Source organism: Arvicanthis niloticus, chromosome 19, assembly GCF_011762505.2.
Source record: "Arvicanthis niloticus isolate mArvNil1 chromosome 19, mArvNil1.pat.X, whole genome shotgun sequence".
In the NCBI taxonomy this organism is placed as follows: domain Eukaryota; kingdom Metazoa; phylum Chordata; class Mammalia; order Rodentia; family Muridae; genus Arvicanthis; species Arvicanthis niloticus.
The window spans coordinates 35,214,514-35,237,953 of NC_047676.1; the positions used below are offsets into that span (position 1 = coordinate 35,214,514).

Sequence of the window (23,440 nt, forward strand, 5' to 3'; positions counted from 1 at the left end):
CATCCAAGGATTGTGCAGCAGGCAGTCAGAGAGCTTTTGCATTTCACAATCTCCAAATGTAGCTTTTGGGATGCTATTTTCTCCTGAGCTAGTCCAACCAAAGAAAATCCCCTGCCTGGAGGTATAAATGGTTGCTCCCCTCCTTTTGAGAAACTGCAAGTATGGGAAGATGAAAGGATTGCATAAACAACCTTTTTACCTAGTGTTTTCTCTATGTCCTATGCTGCCATAGGAGGCCAGAGGACATTCCAGCCTAGCTTTGGAAAAACAAAGGCTTGGTTCTTGCTCTCTTTCACACTCAAGTAGTTCCCATGACTTGGGCTCTGCAACCTTCAACCTAACCATTGTGATATGCACCCCATGTTTTATGTGTTTGTTTATATTTATTTACATCATTTATTTTGAAATAGCAAAGGTTCAGTCCCCCCCTCCCCCATTGGGTTATTAGCATCATCAAGTTTCAGTTCATCTTCAATACAAACCTCATTCTTGTAAAGTTGTAGAAAGCTTCTTTATCTAAGTTAAGTAAGAAGAGTAACAGTTTTCCTGGCTATTTAGAGAATCCGTTCAAGACCACATCACAAGAACTCTAACTTGAGGGTATACAACTCCGAGAACACTATTCAGCTTGACCACCGTCTGCAGTCACATCTGACCTCTCCTCCGTGTGGAGTGCTGTTCCTAGGAGGCTCCAAATGTTAGTTAGGTTAGTGGTGTTAAAATTCTGTTGTAATTTTTAGGGCCCGAGTGGAGCTCAAGACACAGAGTCCAAACCGAGAGCTTTGCGGAGCCCAGAAAACAGAGAATGAGTAAAGGCATGGCCAGCAATTGTGTAGGGGCTGAGAGAAGCAGGGGCCTGGAGTCCTGAGGGCTTGGGAAGAGTGGAGCCCTTGGAATGAACAAAGACAAGAAGATGAATTTATAAGGAGTCCTGCAACACTTCCTGATTGGGTGAAAGAACTGCAGCTAAGATTTCCATCTACACTGGTGGGTGGGGTCCAGAGTCCTAGCAGCTGGTACAGCATAGCCCAGGCTTTGGAAAGAAAGCACTGGAGATAATTAAAAGTAAATGTTGGGCTACTGTTATTAGTGTATAAATTTAAAAAAAAAAATTACCTCTGCTAAATCGTACCAAAGTCTAACATTGGATAACTTGGCGCTTAGTTCATTTCTTCTTCAACAAACTTACTAAATGAGTGCCAGGCACTGTAAAGAACCCTGGGGTGCAGACAGAACAAAGCACACCTTCGTTATTTATTTAGCTCTGGTAAAATAGGCCACTGTCAAGGGCAGCTGGATGAGGTGGCAGTCCAAGAGGGCACAGCCAAGGTTCTTCATAGTGCCTGCCGAACTGTGACTCACCACACCCCAGCTAGCCCTCTCTTTTGCATAGGTTAAGCTAAAGTTTCTTTCAGAGTTATAATTAACATTACTCCTGTCTCCCTGGAGCTCCGTGTTGCAAATCTGATGGTGCCTAGTGTCACTTGACCTTCCCTTAGCCAGACATACAGAGATAGGATTCTGAGTGCCTGTGAAGTCTCTAACATTGGATTCGAATTGTGTGACTGTGCTTTTTCCTGGTCATAGACTTTGTTATCGTCTCAAAGGAGCCTGTGAGCCCAGGATAATTACTAATTAATGTCTTAAATTTCCCCAATCCAATAAAGGAACTGTTGCCTTATGTTGCGGCCCGAGCTTCCCCATGCTTGGGGGACAAAATGTCTCGGACCATTCTGTCAATGTTGGACCCGCACTGCCAAAGCCTTGGGGGCTAAACTGTTAGAGCCTGCACTGCCGCAAACTGCTCAGGTCCTCTGGTTGGGGTTCAGCAAGAGAGAGAGAGAGTGAGGACAGACTTGAAGAATGGAGACCAGATAGAGTGTGATTCAATCCTGTTTATTCTTCAGTCTCTCTTCTTCTCTCCAAGTCCCAAGTCTTGAGTTCCTAGTCCCTAGTTCCTAGTCCCTAGTGCTTCCAAGTTCCAAGTTTCTTCTTCCAAGTGCTAAGTGCCTAATGTCTCATTCCAAGGTCTTCCTCCAAGTGCCAAGACTCAAGTGCCTAATTCCTACTCCAAGTTGTACTCTAAGTTGTACTCTCTAACCTAATTCCTAGTTCCAAGTTGTACTGAACTCTTCTGTCTGCCTCTTGCCTTTTATATGTCTCACTTTTAAGCCACGCCTCTAAGTCATGCCTTTAAATCATGCCCTTAGGCCTTGTCTCTAAATCTGATCTCTAAGTCACGCCCTTAAGTCACACACCTTTAAGTCTCACACACCCAAGGGAAAATCCTGGATATCTAAAGCAATATGTTATCAAAGTGTGCTCAGCTGTTGTAGGCTGATGTAATCAAGTCTCTTGCCAGGGTATATGGCTCAAGATGGCTGCAAGGATGATAGCCACCTCGGTTGGCTCCCCACAGGTCCCCCCTTTTAAATTTTTTTTCAAAAGGGAAGGTTGGGAAAACTTACAGAAACCGTGCCTGTCTTAGGTTGGAACAAATGACTCCAGCCTCCCTTTCCTATCTTTGGATACTCAACAGCCTTAACTTTTTTTAAAAACAACTAAATCATTCTACCTTAGAGGTATGTCAGTGACTGCTATGTGGCCCCTTTTAACCCTATGTTCTTACACCTTCATATCCTCATATCCAGAAAGAGGAAGAGTGCTGGGCATGGGTGTCCTAACCATTCCTATAGCAACTGCATACTTAACCTATAACAACCATAAGGCAGTCCTATTCATAACAAGAATACAATATTTTCAAACAGACTGGAAATCTGTATTTCTAAGGCAATCTGTTAGGTTGGATTTTTGGGTTGTTTGTTTGTTTGCCAAATTTTTAGTTTGAAAAATGTTCAAGTTCAATATACATTTAGCGAATGCTCAACACACAGAGCTGGCATTCCATGCTCTGAGAGGGGAAGTGGGGATGGAATGTGCTTTCCACCCTCATAGAGAAATGATGGTTCAGAAAATATTCAAATGGCCACCAAGGGGATTCAGAGAGAAGGCACTTGGTGGTGTTTTGTTAACATCTCAAAGGACTCCATGAACTTGTGACAATTGACAGCATAGAGGGTAGAGACCTGGAGAGTCTACAGGCCTGTGTCCACACCACTTCGCATCATCACTGTGCATGCTGTAGCCCATGTGCCCTCCATCTCTGTCTCCCAATAAGAGGCTAGGCTTGGAGGCTGACAGCCCATTCAAAAATATAAAGAAAGAATAAGCGTAGTGGAGAGGTTTCTTTGTCCTTTGAGACGCAGAAACAATGAAAGCAAGTAGTGAAGGAGGAGCTGTCCTGGAATACAAAGGCATTAAAGGAGATAAAACACATCCACAAAAACGCAAGGCAGTTTGAAAATTGATAACCTTTGTCATTATCGCTGTTGCATCTTTAAAAAAAAAATATTTTTGAACTAAGCTAATACAATACAAATCTTGTCCTAAACTCCAAGTAATACAATTGCCTTGCTTGAAGGATACATGGACCTATAAATGCGTTCCTAAAACGTGTACTGTGGGCATGGATACATGTTAACTTTTCTTTTTGTTCAATAATATGTAATTTAGCATCGACTATTAATATGGCATTTGTAGAGTTCTTTTATAAAAGTATTCATAAAACAGTGTCACATTCTCCTGTGCATTACATTAGAATGGGCTAATAATTACTTTACTCTCTGTCCTTAGGAGGAGCTGTCATCTGCCAAATGTTCAGGACAGCTCAGGGCTTAGAAGAAGGCTCATCTAAATAAAGGCCGGCTAAAGTGACTTTGTGGAGACTTAATCCTTCTCTGACTGCCTGTGTGACCAAAGGCTGATTTACAAGACTCTTCCTTTCTGGAGTCCAGATTCTTAACTCCCCCGGGTCTTTCGACTTGAAAGCAAGGGGGAAAAAAATCAAAAACAAAAACGAAATGAAGGTCAGCGATGAGCCCCCACTGCAGGGACTCGGGGGTCACCAAGGGGCTTTTACACTCTGGAGCTCAAGACTGTCTGGTTACACAGGGAATTAATAGAGTGGAGCCTTTGTCCTCACTTTGTCCTCTGTCGCAGCCTTCTACCACAGAGCATCGGGGCTCCACCTCGGGAGGAATTATGGTAACTGAATGTGCATCTGGTTGTACAGCTAGAGCTTGGAAATCTGAGGTGAGGGAAAGCGGGAAGGGCCTGGAGTGAGGCCCCGCTGGGCTGTGTGGGCTCTATCTTGTCACTGGGTCTCCACAAGGACTTTTTGCTCAGCTCTCCCCAATCTCATGGACACTGTGCTCCTGGAGACCTCAACTCAAGTTCGCCTCACTTGCCACCCCTGCCTGTCCTGCAAGCTGCCCTGACAGTGGCTCTGGGCTGAGATGGAGCCATGAGCCTGCATAGACGATGACTGCAGTGTTTGTGAATGGAGGCGGCCTGGTGAACACACACTGTGACAGTTGGGACCGGAGGGACAGCGTGGAAAGCAGCTGTCAGACCGAGTGTGGCAAGGACAGTGAGGAGGACCAGCCGCGCCAGCTGACACCCTTCGAGAAACTGACTCAGGACATGTGTCAAGATGAGAAGGTGGTGAGGGAGGTCACGCTGGGGAAACGCATAGGCTTCTATCGAATTCGAGGGGAGATCGGAAGCGGAAACTTTTCCCAGGTCAAGCTGGGGATTCACTCCCTAACCAAAGGTAGGATGGGACTTCCCAAAGATTACCTGTGAGGTATTGAGGGTGGGGTTAGAAGGCTACTTAAGGCCGTGTTTGTAGCTTCGGTTTGTACTGGTGTGTCATAAACAATGGCCTGGAATGTTACAGAAGACCTAGACCACTAGGTCTGTAAATGGTAGGTTCCCCCTAACCAACCAGACAGACTAGTCCTGTTCTTTTGGGACACGGAGGGCTTAGTCTCAGGGCCTTTTCTGCCTTAGTGTTCTTTGTAGATGTTCCCAGTGACGCTTGAATCTTCACTTCACACTTGGCAGCTACTGGCTGCCCTGGGACTGGATCAACAGTGCTCACCGATTTCGCCTAAGGGAGTAATGGTGTGGAGAGAGAGCACAGGGTGCTTTTGCTAGCTTACCCTAATTGGACCCTTTCCCAGAGTTAGCCCAGCTCAGTTAAAGCTAGGAATTGGCCAGTCGGCATGCCGAAACCACCACCTGAAGCTCCTGAGAGACCCTTCCTGATGTTGTCTCCTTCACCTGTTACCACTGCCCAAGGTCCTGCTTTTCTTCTATCAGAGATATCTTTCGATTTCTGGTTAGCTCAACCCTAGTCCCGTGACCTTTTCATCTGTTTTACCTCTGCAGGAAAAGCTACAGGCCTAATAGCACAGTGGTATGGGACTTGTCCAGTATTTGCAAGATCCTGAGTTCAATCCCCAGCACAGCCAAATCAAAAGCACCATACGTGTGCACACCCCTAACTCGTGTGTACATTGGTACATACACTCAGAAGTCATTGGAGCATCAAATCTTCCACCCCACTCTGAAGCCTCCTGAGTGTCTGGGTTCACACTTTTGCATCTCAGCTACCTTAGTCATCTCTGTTAAATTAAAGTCCCTCTCTCCCAGTGTCACAGTTTGCATTGGCAAAATACACCCAGGAACAGTGCTTGCTTCTTTGGGTGTCAGAAAGAATGAGTAAATGATCAATCAATGCTAGTTTTTGATGAGATTTTTCAGGTACATCTATCTTGCCTTTGTGCAATCCAAGAAAAACTGAAGCCTCCTTTTCAACAGAATTTCATTCCTCATATAAACCTGTACTCCCTATGGCCTGTGATTTCCAACTCCACTGTTATTTGTGATGCTCCAGAGAATTCTCATTCCCAGACTTGTTAGGATTGCTAATGTCACCATTTTCTTCTGTTGAGTCAGAGTCTCCTTACATAGCAAAGCCAGTATTGAACTCATTCTGTAGCCCAGATATACCATGAGCTGGCCCTGGTCTCCTAAGTCCATGGGATTACAGGCCCGGGCCACCAGGTCTAATAGTTAGCATTTCATGTTTATATGAGCTCATATGTGCAGAGTGGCTTGTATGTGTGCACATGTGGTGCTGAGAACCAAACCCAGGGTCAAGTACATTGTAACTGAACCCTCTACCACTGAGCTACACCTCAGCCCTGGAGTGGTTTTAAATATACTCATTTTCTTTGTGAACACCCAGACTCTTTCTTATTTTAGTTTTTTAAAAGATTTATTTTTAGAGAGGAATGGTGGTACATTCCTTTAATTCCAGCACTGGGTAGCCAAAAGCAGGCAAGATCTCTTGAGTTTGAGACAAGCCTGGTCTACAGAGAGAGTTCCAGTTCTGCCAGGACTACATAAAGAAACCCTGTCTTGAAAAAAAAAATATTATTTTTATTTTACATGTATCAGTATTTACTTACATGTATGTCAGTGTACTCCTGAGCTTCACAGAGGCCAGAAAAGAGTGTTGGGTTCCTTGGAACTGCAGTTACAGATGGTCGATAGCTGCCACGTTGGTGCTGGGAAAGAAACCTGGGACCTCTGGAAGAGCAGCCAGTGATTTGAGCCAGCTTGGTTTTGGTGCTTTTTGATCCAACTCAGAGATCCTCCTGCCTCTGCCTCCAAAGCACGGGAGCACCACTGCCTGGCTTTAAACTACATCTAGACCAGTAAAGCAGAACTAACCCAACGGATGTGACTTTTCATCTAGAGCAGAATGAAAGAAAAAGACAAGGAGGTGAGGGGCCAGAAGTTGAGACAGACGTTATGGTTAGGGAGAGTAGATGAGACTCTGGATAAAGCCACACCCAGAGAGAAGGTGACAGGCCACACCCGTGCTACAGAAGCCTGAAAGCTATAAAGGTGAAGGCTGAGCAAGTTCCCTGATGTGGCCAGCTCTGTTTGGTTGCATGTGAGTATAACTCAGGTATTAGAACTTGGCAGAGGAAATGGGGGATGGGGACGAGTACACATTGTAGGCAGAGCTTTGACTAGAGGATCAGGAAGACTGGTTTCACAAACTCAAGTAGGCATCTGACTTCATGCAAACTGCTTTGTTTTCTGTCGTATTGTTAATAAATTACAGACCATGATTCTTAAATCTGTTAGATAACATGTGTGAAGTTTAGGGTCTATAGTAGCTACTCAATAAACAGTGGCTCTCAAAAAGACCCACAAGTTTATTTTGTATTTAAATCGACTTATTTTAAAAGGAAATTCATGTTACAATAATGGGAAAAAACATCAGGTGTGCGGAAGGTAATGGTAAAAATCTGGATGTAATAATATAATGGTAAAATAAATGTGAACAGATTTTAAAGTTTTAGGGAGAAATTACGAGCTAACCAAAAGTAATTGAGTAAAACGACCAATACAAAACTTTCTTTTTGCATTGATTAGGAGAATTGGCTAGAATAACGTTTTTAATTCTGTAATAACATTTTATGTGGTTGAAGGCTACTTAAGGCTTGCCTGTGCATGACAATTATTTTGTGCCTTGTGAATCTTAAGGGCTTCATATTAGGAAACTGTGATGTTATCCAGTCTCTTTGGCCTTATAGATGAGGAAACAAAGGTCCAGAACTGGCTGGTCCCACATTGCAACAAAGCTGGGTATGCGACTGGGTTTCCATCTTACTTCACAGGGCTTCCTCGGAATTCTGGGATAGTGTTGAAGAGGCATGTGTCTCCTACCATGACTCTGACGAGCTAGCTGAAGTTAGCTGCTACTGGCGGTGCTTTTAGACTCTGGATACTCTCTCCACTTTCATAATACTCCCAATAAGTGATTTTGTGGAAGAAACAGGAAACAGTCAGGAATGATACAAGTCTGTAACCATGTCAGTCAGCTTCGCGGTACTATGACAGAATGCCTGAGATAATAAAGCTTTGAGGCAGGAAAGGTTTATTTCGTTTTAACTTTAAGAAGTTTCGGTTCATGTTTATTTGACCCCATTGCCTTTGGTCCTGTGGTGAGGCATTACAGCTCAGTGGGAGCTATACTGGATGAAGCTGCTCCTCAAATGTAGCCTAGAAGCAAAAAGGGGAGACATGTTGAGAGACCAGGGTCCCAGCGTCCCCTTCAAGAGGACACCCTTAATGCCTAACATCATCCAGTAGGCCCCACCTCTTAAGCTTCTGCCACCTCCAAGAAGCATCATGGACCAAGGACCAAGTCTCTAGTACATGGACCTTGGGGGATGTGTCATAGCCAAACTGTAACAGTAACCAAATCTCACCAAAGCAGCATGGAGTCTTCTTACAGCTGACTTCCTGTCTGTCCTTCTCCCGTCAGACAATGTCCAGGAGAAAAGAGTTATCATGACTCACACGGGGAAAGGCAGGGCAATCCTGAGGGACACACGGACTTTGGAGTTAGTTAGAATTGTGTGGAATTGTGATTCTTTGTTTTCCTATATGTGAGGCTATAAAAAAAAAAAAGCCCTGTCTCTGTTCTGTGTGTTTTCCCAATGTGTAAAGTGAGACGAGGATTAGCTTGCATTAGTTGCATAGGATATTGTTGTGTAGAGCAGATTTAAAAATATATAATATTATTATAGTCTGCTTTCTATTGTTGTGATAAAACATTCTGACCAGGGGCTGGAGAGATGGCTCAGTGGTTAAGAGCACTGACTGCTCTTCCAGAGGTCCTGAGTTCAATTCCCAGCAACCACGTGGTGGCTCACAACCATCTGTAATAGGGTCTGATGCTCTCTTCTGGTCTGTCTGAAGACAGCCACAGTGTACTCATATACATAAAACATAATAAATAATTCTAAAAAAAAAAAAAAGATCATTCTGACCAAAAGCAACTTGGGGAAGAAGGTTTTGTTTGGTTTTCACATCCCAGTCAAAGATCATCACTGATGGAAGCCAAGGCAGGAATTCAAGGCAGGATACCTGAAGCAGAGGCCACAGAAGGGTGCTGCTTACTGGCCTGCTCTCCATAGCTTGCTCAGTCTGCTTTCTTATACAACCCAGGATTATCTGCCCGAGGGTAGTCCCACTCACAGTATGTGTACGGTGGCCTCAGCCTTCCTACATCAACCATTAATTAAGAAAATGCTTGCCCACAGGCCAATATGATGGGGGCATTGTCACAGTTGATCTCACCTGAGGTTCTCTCTTCCCAGAAGACTCTAGCCTGTGTAAAGTTAACAACAACAACAACAAACTAACCAGAAAAAAAAAATGCTACATACCATGCACTAGACAGAGCACATGGGACATATTCACTAAATGATAACATTAGACTTCTTTCAAAGCAGTGTGGATCCTTCAGGCCTGCGTCATTTATCATGCAGTTCTAAGAACATAGATCTGTTCAAACTCGCTCAAACAGAAAAAAGGTGTGAGAACCTGCAGCAGAATCTCAGCCTTGTCACTCACGGGATTCGAAATCTTCCTGGGATTCCATGGCCTTCCCATGATAACATTCTATCACTAGCATCATGGTATTTGTCGTCATGATAAATATCTCTCTACCTCTTTAAACAGAATGACATTTAATGTTTATGATCCATGGTGCATCTTGGCCAGGAACTGGGGTGGCTAGCTCAAGTTCTACAACCTTCCTTATATTGCCCGCCCTCGTTCCACTAGTCCCAGTCTATTTCAGTGCCAATTCTGAAAAGAAAATATGTTTACTCACTGGCCAGCTGTGATGGCTTCCTTGGAGTGAAGGCTGCTACAGTCCTTAGGGCCATATGCCCATTCCTTTCTCAGCAGAACTATAGGCCAAAGTATCTCTAAGGAGAATAAAGAAGGTACCATGGTTGGCAAGTGTATCTACCACCTATAGAATAACCAGCTAAGCAGTGAGAAACCCATGAGACAATGGTGTAGACATTTGGTAGACAGGCTGTTAGTTGAGAAAAAAAATGATAATCAGTGTTTATATGAATTGCATGGCTTCCTGCCTGATACACTATAAAGTTAACTTCACACCCATCTGCCTCGGTTGCAGAGAACAATTCCCTGGTGTGCAGGTGGTGCTTTGTGAGGCTTACATTCCCTTCTTGTGCCCGATCACCACAGCCTAACTCTGTTATCAAAGGTACAGTGTCACCTCTGGTTATGGGATGGCACGTGCAAAAGAGGCCCGGGAAATGAATAGTTGTTTGCAAAGATGTGGCCCCTGTACAAAGCCAGCTTTGCCAGAATTGTCCTGAGGTTTTCTAGGAAACACGCACCACCTGGGTAAGAGAAAACAGAGCATTTCAATGCTCTGTAAGTTCCCGGGACAGTGACTAAGGATAAAGTAATAACAGTAACGATAACAACAATAAAGACACCAGCTGCTCTGGGTCTCCAGAAAGAAAATGACCTCTCTTCTGAAGGTTTATTTTCATAGCTGACAGTGTAGCTTCCCTTGGGATCTGGAGGGAGATATGTTAGGCTAAGAGCCATCATGAGTCCCCTTTTAGGCTGATTAGAAATTTCTCAAAAGCAATGATGCCCGGAGCTTCTGAATGTTTCATGTCCCATCTGTTGTTGGCAACAAAGATAAAAGAAACAGCAGGTGCTTGAGCCTTTCTTGGTCACGGTCCTTCATGACCTCTTCTTTCCTCTTTCCCTCGGCTTTACTTTTTCTCCTTCAGTGTGTTTACTCATTAATCTACTCGTTTATCTTTATTTGTGTGTGTCATGTGCGTGTGTGTGTGTGTGTGTGTGTGTGTGTGTGTGTGGTGCACTAACCTGTACTTTTGTGCTGGGGCTGGAGGTTGACACTGGAATCTCTTCCTTTCTCTCTCTTCACCTTTAAGAGCATTTTAAAATGTTCTTTGACAATTTCATACATGAATACAATTTATTGATTGTATCCATAAATACATTGATTCCTCCTCCTGTTCTCTTCAAACCCTCCATCCCTTTGCTAACTTCATCTCCTCTTTTTTCTTTTACAAATCATGAACCCAATTCTTGCTGATCATAAGAGCCCACGTTAATTTTGTTTACATTGTTCATTCTGTCAATAGACTTGGAGCTCACTGTTTTGGCGAGACTGGCTTCCCAATAAGCCCAGGAGGGTTCACCTGTCTCCCCTCCCTGTAGCACAAGTGCTTATAGCTTTCACTTGAGTGCTGGGGATACAAACTCAGGTCCTCAAGTGTCCACAGCAAGTGCTTAACCAACTGAACCATTTCCCCAATTACCATTAAAGACAAACAAACAAACAACATATACTAAATGTCTCCTGAGTGCATGCTTTGTTCCGCAGTCTACAGAAATGGTGCATCTCTTGTCTCGTGGGTAATAATAGCTGTTCAGAGGAGACTAACTGGAAACAGTTAATACGTGTTGTCCCAGAGGCAGGCTACGAGAGTGGGCTGACTGGGCCAAGGCAGAGAATCTAGAAAGGCCTGCAGTGGGTCCTGAGATCTGTATCACAGGACACAATGGGAAAAAAGACCTGTAAAGTACCTGCAGGTGGGAAACCATACGGGAAGTATAAGGTGGTTCAACAGAGCTGGGGAGGGACACCTGCAAGTGTCAGGGAAGAGCGTGGACGATGATGATGTAAGCATTGGCCGGCCCACAAAGACTGAGTTCTGTCATTCAGGACTCAGAGCACCACTGAAGACTGTGAAGTAGTGATTGATAGGGTGCAACTTCTGTGAGCAGTGCAATGATCCAGACGAATGAACAACGATGCACACTGAGACTAAGGGAATGGCAACCAGGATGGAGAGGAAGGATGCGGTTGAAAAACCAGGCTGGTGTGGTGGTTCAGTGGATAAAGTGTTTGCATTGCAAGTGTGAGGACCAGATCAGATATTCAGGACTCACATACAAGCCAGGTCTGTAATGTCAAGAGGCAAAGACAGAAATCCACAGAGCAAGGGGGCTAGTTAGACGAGCTGAAATTGTGAGCTTGGTTTAGCAAGAGAGACGATACCTCAACAAAATAGAGACAGATTGAGGAAGACACTTGACTCAACCCAATCTGTCCTCCAACACCCCCCCCAACACACACACACAGCATCCATGCCCATGCATGAGAGTGAACATACATACATGTACAATACCATACACACATCAAAATTTAAAGTAGAAATTCAAACAAGAATATTTAAAATCTCTGGGCCCTTGGATAGGCAAGACCAGCGAAGGAAAGTGAGTGGGATACATGGAGTTGACTATGTTTTCAGAAGTAATGACTTAACAGAAAATAGTACCTTGCATGAGAAGGAACAAAATGCTAGTAAAGGTTTGAAACAGTGACATGAAGGTTCCTGGGGGGCGATGGTTGAGAAGGAAAGATTTGAGGCTTAGCAAAAAATCAAAGACTCAGGGGAAACCCTCAGGTTTTGTCTTAGTCACTTTTCAGTTGCTGTGGCGCTGCTCCATGACTAAGATGACTTCTGGAAGAGTTTATTGGAGCTTACAGTTTGAGGGAATGAGTCCGTGACCATCATGTCTGGGAGCATGGCTGCAGGCAGGCAGGCATGGTGCTGGAGCATTAGCTAAGAGCTTATATCCCTATCCATAAACATGAGGCAAGAGAGAGCTAACTGGGAATGGCCTGGGCTTTTGAAACCTTATAGCTCACCCCTCCAGTAACACACCTCCAACAAAAACACGACTCCTAATCTTTCCCAAATGGTTGTACCAACTGGAGACCAAACAAACATTCAGATACAAGCCTATGGGAGCCATTCTCATTCAAACCATCACAGGGCTTTAGTTCAGAGCTTCCTTGGCATCAGATACTGTATCATGTTATAACTTTTAGTTTCCCTCATCTTTATTATAAATATTAAACATTAGGCAAATAGTGAATTAAGTCAGCATCCTAACGTCTCCTGGCAGCACAGGAATGGTGATGAAGAGCTGGCAGATGAAAGGCTCTCTGTGCCGTCGTCCCCAGGAGGATGGCACTAGGGACTAACTCATGGATAAACCTTTGTAAAGAAAGCTCATTGGCTTTTAAGAGAGTAATAACTCCTTTAAAGGGGGAAAAGATGATACAGGAGAAATAAATTTTAGAGGTATTAGTTATGGCTACTTAATAATCTGAAGCCTTTCCATAAATGTGTAGATTTCTGGCTTCTCTTGAAAACTAAAAAGCAGTGACATCCAACAGCATCAGATCCGTGATGGAAATAGCAATCCTTATTTGGAGATGAGTAGCAACGGCCACCCTTCTATTTCAGGGACACCTGAGGACCCTGCAGCCCTGCTGCCTCGGTGACTCACTGTTTCCCCTTACCACCATCTGTCTAGAGACATCTAAAGACACCCCAGCTTGTAAATCTGGGTTGAAAGGATGTGCTAACCACTAGGAGGGACCCGAGTTAGAGGTTTTTCTTTGTTGGTTTGGTTTGGTTTGGCTTTTCAAGACAGGCTTTCTATGTATAGCCCTGGCTGTCCTGGAACTTACTCTGTAGCCCAGGTTGGCCTTGAACTTACAGCAATCTGCCTATCTCTGCCCCGCCCACCCAAGTTCTGGAATTAAAGGCTTGTGACAGCACTGCCCAGCCCATGCCAGAGTTTGTATCAGATATGGAGAAAGAGCAGTTTCTCCCAAATCTCCCAGCACCAAGAGGAGCCAGCTGCTCCTCTGCTCTTCCTACACTGAAGTCAGACCACTCTTTCTACAGATAGAATCAGGGTCATGACACACTGTATGAAGCCTTGGGTTTCCCAAGGCCGTCTTCCCTAAAACAGGCTCTGAGACTGTGAGTTACCTCACCCTACTAGTCCTCCTGGATAATTTGGGGATCACTATTCATCACTCTCCATCTCTATCACAGAGGGGGTCCCCTCAGCCTTTCTAGCACAAACGTTGCATCTCCTGTAGGCCAACACATGCACCATCCCCTGGTCTTCTCCCTCACCTCCTAGCCTCTCACTCAGAGGGGCCATGCCATTTTTTATTCTGACCTGCTCCTAATATTAACCATACATATCCTAAGGGCTGTTTGCAAAGTCCTTCTCTCTCACTGGGTCGTAAGAGTAGTGCTTGTCTTCTCCATGCTTAATGCATAGTATGTACTCTCTGAATATGTGTTTAAAGAGGAGATGGGGCATGGGGACCTGGCTCATCTGGTAAAGCATTTGCCTCTTCTGGGTGAGCAACTGAATTCAGATTCCCAGAACCCACACAAAACACCAGCCATCCAAGTGCCTGTGTAAATGACTGGGGTGAGAGGTGAAAGGCAGAGATTTGAAGGTCCTCGGAAGGAAGATCCAGCTGGCCTAGCCTACGTGGCAAAGGTACAACGAGAGAAGGTGAAAGGAGCCTAAGAAATGACATTTAAGGTTGTCCTGTGACTTGGACATGGCACCGTCTGTGAATACAAGGGTACATTCGAAGACTTGAGTTCCTTCGGGAGACAGATGTTTCTACCAGTGAGCAACAATTTGGAATAACAGGGGTTAAATTATTTAAAATTGTATTTATCCATTTATTTTTGAGACAGGCTCTCTCTATGTAGTCCTGTCTATCCTGGAACTCTCTATGTAGATCAGGCTAGCCTTGAACTCACAGAGATCTGCCTGGCTCAGACTTCCAAGTGCTGGGAGTAAATATGTCCCACCACACCTGGCTTTAATAATGACTTACTTCATTCTACATTTGTGTTGTGAGGCAAAGTGCAGAGCCCATGTGCTTTAATGTGAGATGATGAATCAAGGCACCCAAGAGCAATCTAAAGAGGTACTCACCCCCACAGCACTTACCCTTCCCTACACTAGTCCAGTGTCATTTCATGCTAACTCACATGGGATCTGTGTTTTGCCTGGAGGGCAACAGGGGGCTTCTGTCGAAGGGAGACTGAGGTCCCTATCACCTCCTGTTGTTGGACACTCAGAGTGCGTGGAGGTAAAGAGCCTACAGAGATTGGTACTGAGACACAGAGGGAGAGAAAGACGGAAAGTCTTCTGTAGAGACTGAATCTGAAGGGTAGCGTGTTAGCTCTTGCGTTAACGACTCATCCAATAGACTGTTACAAAATGTTGGTTCAGGGAAACAGCATGAGGCACTTGGCACGAATCACTGAAAGGTAGAAAAGTTGTGACCAAGAAAGAAGGATGTCCAGAAGATGGGCGAGGAAGCCCATTTGCTGGACAGATCGCCTGGTGAGATAGCAAAACTGGGACTTAATTATTTATGGTTTGCCTCTTTGCTGCTTAATATTGCTTCCAACAGAAGAAGCACCCCACACATTAGACATTACTACCGCTGTCCATCTCAGAAAGCTGAATTTACCTTTAACACACTATAATAACACTTGTGCTTTGAGTAAGCGGCATCTATTTCATGCCAATAACACTGGACCAAAGTTCCAAAGTTTTCTGAAGCAGGTATGTTGCAAGTAGGTCAAACAGCCAGTCTGTCATTGTGTCTTTGTGTCTTCTAACTTGTCTGCTAACCTCTTTCTGGATAGTCTGGCCAAATTTTTTTTTTTTTTTGTTTTTCGAGACAGGGTTTTTCTGTGTAGTCTTGGCTGCCCTGGAACTCACTCTGTAGACCAGGCTGGCCTCGAACTCAGAAATCTACCTGCCTTTCCTCCAAAGTGCTGGGATTAAAGGCGTGCGCCACCACTGCCTGGCGTGGCCAAATCTTAACAATAAAAAAAATGTTGTTTTATTATGAGCTCAAGACTCATTTATTTTTAATGATAACCATTTTCGTTACATAGGAAAAATTACAAATAATAGTAATCAATACAAAATGTATAGATAAACTATCTGTGATTCTCCAATAGGAGATAAGTTCTGGGGTTGGGAGAGTAGGCTGAGTGTTCAGACAGCATACAAACTCCACCTTAAATCTCAGTCCTGCAAAAAGTAGGTGTTAGCATACGCCTGCAATCTTAACACTTGGGAGATGAAGGTAAGAGGATAAGAAATTCAAGGTTATCTTTGACTATGTAGTGACTTCAAGGCCATCCTGGAATGCAGGAGACCCACCCTTCCTTCCTTCCTTCCTTCCTTCCTTCCTTCCTTCCTTCCTTCCTTCCTTCCTTTATTTCTTCCTTTCTTCCTTTTTTCTTTCTTTTTTAAAAGTAGAGACATATTGAGGCAGAGGCAGGCGGATTTCTGAGTTCGAGGCCAGCCTGGTCTACTGAGTGAGTTCCAGGACAGCCAGAGCTACACAGAGAAACCCTGTCTCGAAAAACCAAAAAAAAAAAAAACAAAACAAAACAAAAAGTAGAGACATGTTAATGAAATGTCTCATCATATTTTTCTATACAAGTGAATATTTGTATTTTTCTTACGTCCTATATATTTAATGTAAGTAGAGATCAGTGCAGATTAACATCATTTTGGGGCATCATTATAAACAAAGATGACCCACACTTTAACCATCTTTTGCTGGCTTCTTGCTGTTCTCTGTAACACGTGCACCCTTGTACATATCAGGTCGTACCTTTAAGATTAATTGCAAAAAGTGAAATGGCTGTATTAAAGGATGTAATTCATCATTAAGATTTCAACACATTATACCAAACTCCTGTCCAGAACTATTGCACCAGGCAGTCCTCCCTCCAGCAGTACAGTCCTCCCTCCCGCTACACAATGATGGGCCTATTTCTTCAAGCCTTCACCAATACAACATAAACAGAGTGTGCCTATGTCCTCCTGGACTTTATATGCCAGGCATATAGGTAGTGTAAAATAAAACACAGTCCCTGTAGGTAGGGTGAGAATGAAGGGAATATGTATAAGCTAGTGAGCTGAGATTGTGTGCTCTGAACACCCAGTGTCTGGGTGTCGTGATGGTCTCAAGTGGTATCATGGGAGACCTCCTGGGATAGGTTAATTATAAGGCTAGACTTGCAGGACTGCAAGGGTTGAACTGGGGACAGAATGATTGGGACAACAATGGATAAAGAAATGGTCCCACCTATTTTTGTTGTCTCAAGAACACCAGACTAAAGGGGGAAGTTAGAGGGGAAGCTGGACAGGAACCACAGACATTGACACTGAAGAGACGCAGACAAGCAAGTTCTGACCAGGAGTGCTCTCTAGGCAAAGCAAAGGAGTTTAGCCCAGTGAAGATTCCAAGTGAAATCTCCTTTGGAAGGCAGGAGTTGCTGTCCAGACCTGTGTGTAGATATTGATAGTGGACTTGAAGATTATTTTTCATTTCCATTGATTTGGGAACCTCTGAACCTATGTCTAATAGAATGAAGGAGAACACCCAGGACCATTCCCGCTTTATACTTACTTTCCCATTAAAACAAAACAAATCAACAACAACAAAAAGCCTTTATCTCCTCTTTCTTTCCAGAAAAGGTGGCCATTAAGATTCTGGACAAAACCAAGTTAGACCAGAAAACCCAAAGGCTGTTATCCAGAGAGATTTCCAGCATGGAAAAGTTGCACCATCCCAACATCATCCGTCTTTACGAAGTCGTGGAGACCCTGTCCAAGCTCCACCTTGTGATGGAGTATGCAGGGGGTGGAGAGCTCTTTGGGAAAATCAGCACGGAGGGGAAGCTTTCTGAACCGGAAAGCAAGCTCATCTTCTCCCAGATCGTGTCCGCAGTGAAGCACATGGTAAGCAGGTGCTCCCACTCCGCCTGCTTTGGGAAATGTGGGGCCGTGGCTCATTTTCACATCATCATCAAAGAGAGTGTTGGCTCTCCAATAGCACAGCCCCTTCTGTCACTCAGTGTCAGAAGTCTGGTTGCGACCATGGTCCCTGCCTCCAAAGCAGCATCCAGGATCTAGGTACACAGCAGGCCTGCAGCTTCTCCAGAAATGGATAGAAGCCACCCAAAGAAGCCAGATGAGCATCCTTCTCTTGTTGGCCACACTCATTTCTCCAGACTCATATTGCACCTCTTAGACGGCTTGTCATTGCTCCTTGGCTCTTCTTTCCTGTACCAGATACCTTTATCCCTCATCCCATGACTTATATTTTAGCCCCATCCACAGTCCATGGCCACCCCAGTTTCCCTCTCCCTCTCTGGGATTTGCTTCAGTCTCAGGCCTGTTGATACCAAACTTTGTTGTCTTCAGTGGCCACCCCAGCTCTTACTTCCTCTGTACCCCACATATTAACGCTCAGTCAAGTCATTCTTTAGTTCCCCGGTTATTTCTTTATATAAAGCTGGCTTTTGCGAAGCACACTGCCTAACTCTTCCAAGATCCAGTCTTTTGTGCGCTCGCTAGGACAAGCCACACTAGGGCTGGACACACGAAAGGAACTTGACTTGTGGGTCTAACAGCCAGAGAGCAAGGAGAAGCAGCAGCAGAGTCTCCAGCAGGGAGCACAGCTGTGGGTCTGCAGAAGCCCTGTGGCCTGCCATTTCTCCCTACACTCTGGTCTCTGAAAAGAGAAAGGCTGAACTGCAGTCTTGTGCAAAGGACCACGCTGAGCACCACCCACACAGTGTCTTATGCAGTTCCCACAGCAGCCGTAGGAAACAAATGCCAGCATCTCAGTTAATGCAGAAGTCTCATTCACGTTACACCTCACAGAACTGAATGTAGAGTTGACCAGTACTAGCTTACGAAGCCTGCGTTTTGAACCCCAAGGGTTCATTAGGACAAATGGCATTAAGCCTTTACCCAAGCCTTTAAAACTAAATCGGTCAAAGTTCTCCAGACTATTGCCTGAGTTTAGGACGTAAGGGCAGGAAGGGACACGTACTCGAGACATATTGCAGACTCTGTTGCAAGAAACCTTTCAAACTCAACCTCTTCTTTTCTGCTAAATTACGTGAGCCCACCCAAAGGCGTATAGCCAGGTGATGGGAACAGGCCCTAAGACTTCCTACTCTTGTTCTCAGTCAAGGGGACACTCAGAAAAATCAGATAAGACCTCAAAAAGCAAGGCTTATTATTTGATTGCATTTCAAAATTGTGCAGTTGCATAAGATCTGGGTCTTTTTTTCCTCTGGCATGAAGTCCAGAGTCTGTGTGGCACAAATTCCAGTCTTCAACCCCATAGAAGACCCAAACTTCCAGTCTATTTGTGGGGGTGCAAGCATCACACTGGGTTAAAGGTTATGGCAGAGTTTACTAATATGATTTAACTTGTTTTCTATTGAATTTCTAAGGTTGTCCATTCTCACTTGCCTCTCTGTTTGTAGAGAAACAGACACATTTTCGACTTTGTCATTCATCTCAAAAGTGACCCTTCTCCCGTGTTTCTTCACAGCATGAAAACCAAATTATTCACAGAGATCTGAAAGCAGAAAACGTCTTTTATACCAGTAGCACTTGTGTGAAGGTGGGAGATTTTGGATTCAGCACCATAAGTAAAAAAGGCGAGATGCTGAACACTTTCTGTGGGTCTCCGCCCTATGCTGCACCAGAACTCTTCCGAGACGAGCACTACGTTGGCGTTTATGTGGATATCTGGGCCTTGGGTGTCCTTTTGTACTTCATGGTGACTGGCACGATGCCATTTCGAGCAGAAACCGTGGCCAAACTCAAGAAGAGCATCCTTGAGGGTGCCTACACCATACCCCAGCATGTGTCAGAGCCTTGCCACCGGCTCATCCGAGGAGTCCTTCAGCCCACGCCCACAGAGAGGTATGGGATCAACTACATCATGAGCAACGAATGGATGCGAGGGGTGCCGTACCCCACCCCTTTGGAACCTTTCCAGCTGGATCCTAAGCATTTGTCAGAAACCGGCACTCTCAAAGAAGAAGAAAACGAGGTGAAAAGCACTTTAGAACACTTGGGGATTACAGACGAACATATCCGGAATAACCAAGGGAGAGACGCTCGAAGCTCTATCACGGGGGTCTATAGAATCATTTTACATCGAGTACAAAGAAGAAAAGCATTGGAAAGTGTGCCAATAATGGTACTTCCAGAACATAAGGAAAGGGACCTGAAGAAAGGGTCCCGTGTCTACAGAGGCATAAGACACACATCTAAATTTTGTTCGATTTTATAAATTATATTTGGCAGCTGGGAGCTAACCATGAGCACAGTTTCTGCTTTTAACTTTTCTCATACACTATTTGAATGGAAACATTTTTTTTGTAATTTTTAAATAAATTTGAGATATGCATACGATCCCCCTACAAAGTCTCTTAGCCTAGAGGCTGGCATGTCTTGCAGTTTTTTATCTTTCTGTCACATTTCAGCCTTTATCTACTTAATGGAGAAATACATGGGTTTAGGGCTATGTGCCAGGCATTGTTAAAGCACTGAAGAAGCAGCTGAACCAGTCAGTCCCCTTGTGTGTAGAATATTCTAATACACAATGTCGACCCTTGCTAGCAACTATTTTTGGTTTTGAAAGGAAGACGGCAAATAGTGGGGGAGGGGGTGCCATTCGACTTCCCCACAGGGTTATCTGATGTTAGAGGCTTGCTACTGTTGGATTAGATCTTTAAGGCTGGCCACTTTGAGTGATGGCAGTATGCTGGGAGGGAGGACGGAGCAGCAACAGTGGAGCTAGAGAAAGTAAATATCATGCCCAACACCCAAGGTCAGAAAACAGATTCCTCCAAAGAGTGCCAACGACAATCAGCTTTCACATAGTGTATTTGGGAAGTGATCCCTACAACAGAGCCTCTGTCACCCTGCCTTCTGCATTTCCAGATAATGCTGGGTGAGTACCAAGTGGCTTCTCTGTATTTCTCAAGGCTTTGTATCAAAACAAAGCCTTAGAGCAAGAAGGAAAAGGTCGCTGGCTTGGGGCAGTGTACTGCCAAATAGGACCCTGCACGGACCTTTCAAATTTGCGTGGAAATGGTTACAGCATCAGTGACTAGAGGAAGCAATATGGCATGGAGGACCGGAAGCAGTGCACAGAAGCTAAGAGTCTATCCGGACCCCCTGCTCCATTTAAATCCCTCTGTTAAATATACTTCTTGGAGAGGGGTGGAGACCCGGAAGGACTCAGCACAGCAGGTTATCAGAGCTGTAACAATAAACTGTAAGTTCTAGCCACCAGCATTACATTTGTTTTACCAGACCAGGAGGTTCCATGTACAGGTCTTGAGATCCAGTGAATCCATGGATGGGCAAGAGCGGGTACAGTTTAAACAACTTTGCAGGTGGTGCTGATGCTGTTAGTTAGGGGCCAGGCTTTGAGGCTGAGCTACAGTCATGACTGTAGCTGGTCCGGAGGCTGTAACTGGACTTCCTTCCATCAGCTACCCTAACTTTTCCTTACCTTAGACCAGCATTTTAAAGGGTTTCCACTGAGTAGCGTGGCCCAAACTGTCATCACGTAAGGATCCTAGTCAATTGCCTTATCCTTGGTAGACTGTAATTGCTGTCACTGCTCACTATCATCACACGTTCCAAGAGTAATACACCAGCATCTCTTGGGTTCCTGAGACCTTTTTTTTAGCTCCTTATTATACTCAGGGTCAATTATCTTCATCAGTATCTGCTGTATCTTCATTCCTACCCCGTTTGCCCACTGGCATGGGCAGCCTACACAGCCATGTTAGTCTTAGACTAACGAGAATTCTTATTGGGGTTCCTAGTGGAAACATCCCCCTTGCCTCCTGGAAACCCAAACTGCTCATCTACTTCAGCCTAGGTGGTTGGAAGGAATTACAAAACCTTCAAGTCACCGATTGTGCAATGAGTCTATCTTACTTCCAGCTTCTGGTCCCTACACCTGTGAACTTAAACACCAAGAAACATATCCGCCATTGTTGCAGCGTGCATGCTGATTGCTGGCGCATACCAGCAATGAACAGCATACCAACCCTGCAGGTTACTAATACATCTGGTGCCTTAGGCCATTCCTGTTCTATCTGTACTAGTTGCTCGCAGCATCGAGGTCTATGCTAATGCAAGGGGATTTCGACACGATGTTATGAGGTACAGTGACAAAGAATCAGTTATTCTAGGCTGACTGTTGGGAGGACACACTGTGGACAGGAAATGCACAGCCATGGCCTGAGTAGGTATCGATTCCAATGAGGATGAATTGCTGTTGTGCTCATGTGAGTTGATGATGCTAATACTCTGGTAACACCCAGTTCACAGCGTTGTGGTTCTGTATGCTTGTCATCCAGTGCATTTGAGATGGCCCTAGTGAATGAAGGCACTATCCTTGGAATGTCTCTTCAGTCTTGCATAATGAATCCAAACATTTATATCTCCTGAGTAACTAAGCATGTCAATTCTGTGCTAGGGTGGTTCTACCGGGGCCACCTCATGTAATGTTTGTCACAGCTGCAGTCCAAACCACACAGCCACCTAGTAGTATCCCAAGGCCTGCTTAGATGCCCCGTTAAGGGTCTCATGATAAACTCTCCCACAGCCAGTCTTACAATCTCCGCTCCACCTTTTCTGACACACTTAAGATCCACTTGCACTTTTGTCCAGATTGACCAAATTTATTAACCAGCTTCTGCAATTCCTTCAGTGTCTACTATTTCCACAGACAGGGGTGTGTGTGTGTCTCCACTTGGGCTGTGTTGAGACTTCACTTTAGCTCTTGGTTTGGAGAACAGTGGAAACACCAGAGCAGGAATCTGAAGGCCAAATTACACTGGCCATGTCTTGGATGCCCTGGCAGCTTTTTGACAAGCTGTCCTTCCCACCAGAAGAAGTGTTTTGCAACCTTTCCACCCTTGCCCACTGTGCTAACTTCACTTGAAGGTTTCACTCTCTCTCTTCTGGTCAAGCCCTAACTCTCATTTAAAAAAGGGTGGGAACTCATTCTCTAACCTTCAGATAAACTCTTAAGGCCTCAGCATAGTTCCTCTCTGTAGCAAGAGATGAGGTTTTGCTGACACCTTGTTTTAAAGACTCTCTGACTTTCAGTATGCCTTTAATTGGTGGTTGACTGACTTGGGGCTATCATGTTATTTCCCAGGTTTCATAAGTAGGTAGTAAAAGCTGACCAGACTCAGTCTTTATCCTGGGTCCCTCATAATGATCAGTTAACTATGGAATCCAATGCTTTGTCTTCCTCTTATATCTACAGATGACAAGTCTTAGTAGTGACAGTTGATCCTACATGTCACATGTTTTCATAACCCTGCTTGCCAACATCATGAGTGTTCTCAGGGTTGAAACAATCCCTTTGCCTGAGGGATTCTAGCCACCTTCTTACTTCTCACAGAAAAGCATGTGGGGACAAGATTCCACAGGAATTCACATGCCAACACTGCTGGAAAGAGCTTGTTCCAATAACTGAACTAGTGTTCTGCTTTTGGGGGTTGCGGTGGGGAGGGAGGACTATGCATCAAATTACTGCCTCAAGAGAAATAAAATTTGCACTATGAATCTCAGGTTGGCTACCTTTCCCTACAATCAATCAAGGACAAACCAAAACCATAGAGGAACCTTTAACCTAAGAACAACTCTTTTAAAAAGTTTAAAGAACTCCTTTGACATTAAGATCAAGTGATTCCTGGTAGCATACGCCTGTGAACCCAGCACTGAGGAGGTGGGGAGAAGGGAATCAGTCATGTAGGCTAGCCTCTATGAGACTGTCTCAAAGAAAGTAAAAATCTTGTCATTTAAAATGAGCCTGCTGCAACCTTTGCTTTACCGACTTTTGGTTCAGTGTTTTCGGGAGACTCCAAGTAGC

At 44.6% G+C, this 23,440-nt stretch overlaps 1 protein-coding gene across 2 annotated transcripts in view; it reads left to right on the forward strand.

Annotated features, from left to right (window-relative positions):
- Positions 1 to 19,947, forward strand: part of Nim1k (NIM1 serine/threonine protein kinase) — a 48,499-nt gene extending 28,552 nt beyond the window's left edge. For both annotated transcript variants that reach the window (XM_034523670.2, XM_076916181.1), the window contains exons 2-4: positions 3,694 to 4,672; positions 17,198 to 17,466; positions 19,076 to 19,947. In XM_034523670.2, the coding sequence (XP_034379561.1) occupies positions 4,381 to 4,672; positions 17,198 to 17,466; positions 19,076 to 19,825 (1,311 nt within the window). In that variant the 5' untranslated portion in view covers positions 3,694 to 4,380 and the 3' untranslated portion in view covers positions 19,826 to 19,947. The remainder of the gene's footprint in view (positions 1 to 3,693; positions 4,673 to 17,197; positions 17,467 to 19,075) is intronic.
- The last annotated feature ends 3,493 nt before the right edge of the window (positions 19,948 to 23,440 follow it).